The 4659-nt window shown below is 35.7% G+C and overlaps 1 protein-coding gene across 1 annotated transcript; it reads left to right on the forward strand.

Moving 5' to 3' along the window:
• Positions 1-391: 391 nt before the first annotated feature.
• On the forward strand, positions 392-2626 carry LOC147543718 (GATA transcription factor 21-like). The gene is made up of 3 exons (XM_086637761.1): positions 392-872; positions 1143-1604; positions 1849-2626. The coding sequence occupies exons 1-3, from the start codon at positions 630-632 to the stop codon at positions 2275-2277; spliced, it is 1134 nt and encodes a 377-aa protein (XP_086493887.1). The 5' UTR covers positions 392-629; the 3' UTR covers positions 2278-2626.
• Positions 2627-4659: the final 2033 nt, after the last annotated feature.

Below are 4659 nucleotides of genomic sequence, written 5' to 3' on the forward strand. Positions count from 1 at the left end.
TAAAACCTAATGTTGCTTGTCTGGACATGGAACACTCAAATCTGACCGACATTTGTCTGGAAAACCAAATGAAAGGGCGAGATTCGCCAACAGAGGGTCGATCGTCGACCTCCTGTGACGACATAAAAAAAAAAGTGTGTTAGGAAGAAAATTCTGATTACTCCATGAATGAACTTTTATAGGTCAAAGATTATATACATAAGTATATGTATACATATGGTAATTAAATAGATGTGTAATTATAGAGATAAAGTAAGCTAGTCTGGAGCTGGGATGAAACAGTGGTATCAGTAATACAGATAGGGTTTTGTCATTTTGGGTCGTGTAGTTGCATCTACACTTCTCCTTTTTGTTTGTCTTTTTATACTTGTTCCTTTTTGTGCCCTATTTCAAGTCACGTGAATCTATTTTAGTCCTTCACTCTTTCTCTAGCTTCCCCTTTATATCAGAATTTACTTCTCATTTCTTCAGCCCCTTTTACCTCTCTCTCTCTCTCTCCCTTGTTTACTGGACAACAACAATATAATCTTTGATCACTTCATCATCCTTCTCACTTTTTTTTCTCTCTCTCTCTCTCTAGGTTTAGTTATTAGATCACTCTCTTACTCTCATCATCACTTTCTCTCTCCATGACTCCAAGTTATCCCAACCCACCACTTTCTCCTTCTCCTGATCCTATAGGAAGAAGTACTAGTGATCATGATTACCATATTCAAGATCAACAAATACAATTTAGTTTATCACCATCACCTCATGCTACTTCTGCTTCTTATTCTCCATCTTCTTCTCTCTCATCATTTCCTAACTTTTTCAATAACCTAACTGATCATCAAGATCAAAGGGGATTTTCTGATATAGAAGATCAACATGAGGTAATTAAGAAGATTAATAATAGAGAACAAGAAAAACTAGATAATTTCTGGGCAGAAATCATATGTGACTTGTCGTGATTCCCTTTTCGATAGTTCTGATTCACTGAATTACTGCAAACCACAAATAATTTCTGCGTAGAGTCTGTCTGCTTTTTTCTTGTTTCCTAGCATTTTTCAGTTCGGAATTAAAAAATGATTTTGTTATAGGTTGATATTTTATGCTATACATATGATTGATAAACTATATTTTTTTTTTATGATCTTAATTAGGTTGTTAATTTGCATGGTGGATCATCATTAATTGATGATCAATTCTTCCCATCTCTTAATTCACTTTCAACTGTGAAGACTGGTGATCATGATCATGAAAGTAACTATGGAGACCTTAAATTCTCCATAAGTAATAGCAAAGAAGCAGAAGACTATCATGATGATCATCACAAAGGGACCGAAGATGGGTCATCGTCGGTTAAGTGGATGTCATCTAAGATGAGGTTAATGAAGAAGATGATGAACACAAACCCTAATCAAATTGTTGAAGAAACAACTAAACAAATTATGTATGATCATGGTAATCTTCATCAACATCAACAAACCTCCTATATTTTCAACATAGAAAACAGTTCCAATAATTTTTCCAAGTACAACAACAACAATACCACAATTAGAGTCTGTACTGATTGTAACACAACCAAAACTCCTCTTTGGAGAAGTGGCCCCAGTGGTCCTAAGGTAATTAATCTCTTTCTCTCTATATATATATTTATATACATGAAAAATGTTAGGATTAAGAAAAACCAGAGAGACTATAGGTAGAAATCTTATGTGGAATGTCGTGATTCGTGCTTTCGATGATTTTGATCCACAGAACAGCGAATCACAACAACCCACATAAGATTTCTGCGAGTCTGCCTAGTTTTTCTTGTTCTCTAGCATTATATATATTTGTTTGATCTAAGATCATAAATTTGTGTAGACCCTTTGCAATGCTTGTGGTATTCGACAACGAAAAGCAAGACGTGCAATGGCAGCAGCAGCAGCAGCAGCAAAGGATCAAACAGTAGTTCTTGAAGAAGATCATACAATAACATCGACTACAAAGACTACTAATAAAGTGGTGAATAAGATGAAGAGATCATCATCATTCCATAAGATGAAAAGATCAGCATCACCAACGGCAACATCACAAAATGGGTTTATTGCACCATACAAGAAAAGGTTCAAAATTGTTGCTTCAGATCCTCCTCATGAAAATATGAATCATAAGAAGATTTGTTTTGAAGATTTCACTCTAAGTTTGATGAACAAGCAGAATAATTCAGGTTTTCACAAAGTTTTCCCACAAGATGAAAAGGAAGCTGCAATTCTACTCATGGCACTCTCTTGTGGTCTTGTTCATGGTTGAATAATTATCAATTAATTTTTGTTTTAGGAATAAGTTGTGTCTCAATTAATAACTTATTATAAATAAGTAGAATTTAGTGAGTAATTAAGTGAGCAATAAGAGTGAGGGTTGGTAAGAGAGTACCTTGATTACAAGTGAGAGGACTCGAAATAATTAAGGAAAAAAAAGAAGTTTTCTAGCTTGATCTTGTATCATAAGTTCTTGGTTCATGCATGGGTTGTTTAAATTTTAGTAGGGTTTATATTAATCACATTAAACATGACCAAGATCATGTTTCTTAATTGAGTACTGAATTTGTAATACAAGATTATTAATTATAATATAATATTTAGGGTTTGTTATTTATGTACTTTTTCTTTGTCTCTAAAAGGAAGCTTTTCTTCTTCTTTTTTCTCGTCTTGTTTAGTTATGGTAAGAAAAGAGTTGATCTCTACAGAACAAAAATATAGGTTATGTACTCAAATAACTTACTTCCCCTTTTCTTTTTCCTTTTTTTTTTTTTTTTCTTTCTATTTTGGTCTATTAGCTTTCAACCATGATGTTGTACCCTGCACTTATCCCGGTGGAATACCAGCTGGGATATGTGCCCCGTCAGGGTTTATGGAGAGAAAATGTTCAGAGACACATTCTTCTCCCTTTTCTTGTCTAGCTGTAAATTAGAACTAAAATAGTTGAGAGTAATGTTAGAAAACAAGAAAAACTAGGCAGACTCTTTGCAAAAATCCTATATGGCTTGCCATGATTCGCGGTTCAATGAATCAGAAGAATCATCAGTAGTGAAATCCATTCTCATTAACCGATTCAATTAGATTGCATCAGTATTTAAAGACAGAAAGGAACAAACTAATAACAAAATAATAACCAAATCATCTCTCTAACTAACTAACTCATAACAAACACAAGAGTGTATGATCATGTGCGATGCGAGTGGACAAAGAGAGGAACACCATCATAACTAACTTAACAGTCAAATAATGTATGATTAGGTGAGATGCAGTCGGTGAGGAGTGGTCCAACTTATATCAATGTAAACCGAGAAGCTTAGTCTCTATTACCCTCCCTCAAGCTAAAGCTGAGGATTGAAGCTTGAGCTTGGTTCGAAGAAGACTAAATTGAGGACCAGGCAATGCTTTAGTGAAAAGATCAGTTGTTTGATCAGTAGTCGAAATATAGGAGAGTTTAATCCTTTTATTGCTGATCAATTCTCGAATGAAGTGGAAGTCTAAGGCCAAATGCTTGATCTATGAGTGAAACAAATTGTCACACCAAAGAGAAGGTGGATGAGAGACAAACACTCGAAGATCCTTTAGCAAAGAACACACCCAAAGAGTTTCCGCAGCTGAGTGAGCCAAAGACCTGTATTCTGCCTTAGTAGAAGACCTTGAGACAGTTGGTTGCTTTTCGGCAGAAAATGAAATTGGATTTCCACCCAAATAAAGTACAAAACCAGAAGTTGATCGACTGTCAGATTGACTCCCTGCCCAATCAGCATCAACAAAACCATGAATAGTCAATGAAGAGGATTTGGTAAATTGAATTCCATAGTTGATTGTGGCCTTGAGATACCTGAGAATCCTCTTCACTACTGAGAGAAGAGCAGTAGTGGGCTTGCTCATGAATTGACACACCAAATTTACTGAGTAACTCAAGTCAGGTCTTGTCCAAGTGAGATATTGAAGTGCTCATACTAAACTTCTGTAGTAAGAAGGATCCTCAAGTACTATACCCTCATTAGGTGATAATTTGGTTCTATGAGGTAATGGTGTAGAGCAAGGTTTGACATCAACCATCTCAGATTTCTTCAGAAGATCCAAGGTAATCTTGGTTTAGGAGAGAAACAAACCTGAACTGTCTCTATGTACTTCCATTCCTAAGAAATAGTTGAGAGCTCCAAGATCCTTCATAGCAAACTGATTACTGAGGGTAGTAATAAGTGAAGCAATATCTGAGGAAGAATTACCATTGACTAGGATGTCATCCACATAGACTAACACATAGAGAAGTGTTGACCTTTCTGAGTATACAAAAAGAGAAGTGTCTGAGAGTGATTTTTGAAATCCAAAGGCCAAGAGAGAATCAAAAAGTTCTTCATACCATTTCCTTGGGGTTTGCTGTAAACCATAAAGGAATTTATGAAGCTTGCACACATGGTTAGGTCTAAATTTGTCTTGAAATCCAGGAGGTTGAACCATATACACCTCTTCTTTCAATTGCCCATGAAGAAATGCATTACTCACATCAAGCTGCTTGATTAACCAGTCATTGTGCACAACAAGAGTGAGCAAAACTCTAATGGTAGTAGGCCTAGCCACTGGATTAAAAGTTTCAGCGTAGTTTATTCCCTCCCTTTGATGAAACCCCTTAGCAGCTAGTCGAGCCTTG

The sequence above is a fragment of the Eschscholzia californica genome, unplaced genomic scaffold (genome assembly GCF_041429995.1).
Source record: "Eschscholzia californica isolate CP2 unplaced genomic scaffold, dmEscCali1.0.p SCAF_4, whole genome shotgun sequence".
Taxonomy (NCBI): Eukaryota; Viridiplantae; Streptophyta; class Magnoliopsida; order Ranunculales; family Papaveraceae; genus Eschscholzia; species Eschscholzia californica.

Bases quoted from the DNA above. Each gene is read 5' to 3' on its own strand.
- LOC147543718 (XM_086637761.1), top strand. From the start codon at position 630: ATGACTCCAAGTTATCCCAACCCACCACTTTCTCCTTCTCCTGATCCT. The intron at 873-1,142 runs GTAATTAAGAAG...GATCTTAATTAG, and splicing joins ATATAGAAGATCAACATGAG to GTTGTTAATTTGCATGGTGG. The intron at 1,605-1,848 runs GTAATTAATCTC...AAATTTGTGTAG, and splicing joins GTGGCCCCAGTGGTCCTAAG to ACCCTTTGCAATGCTTGTGG.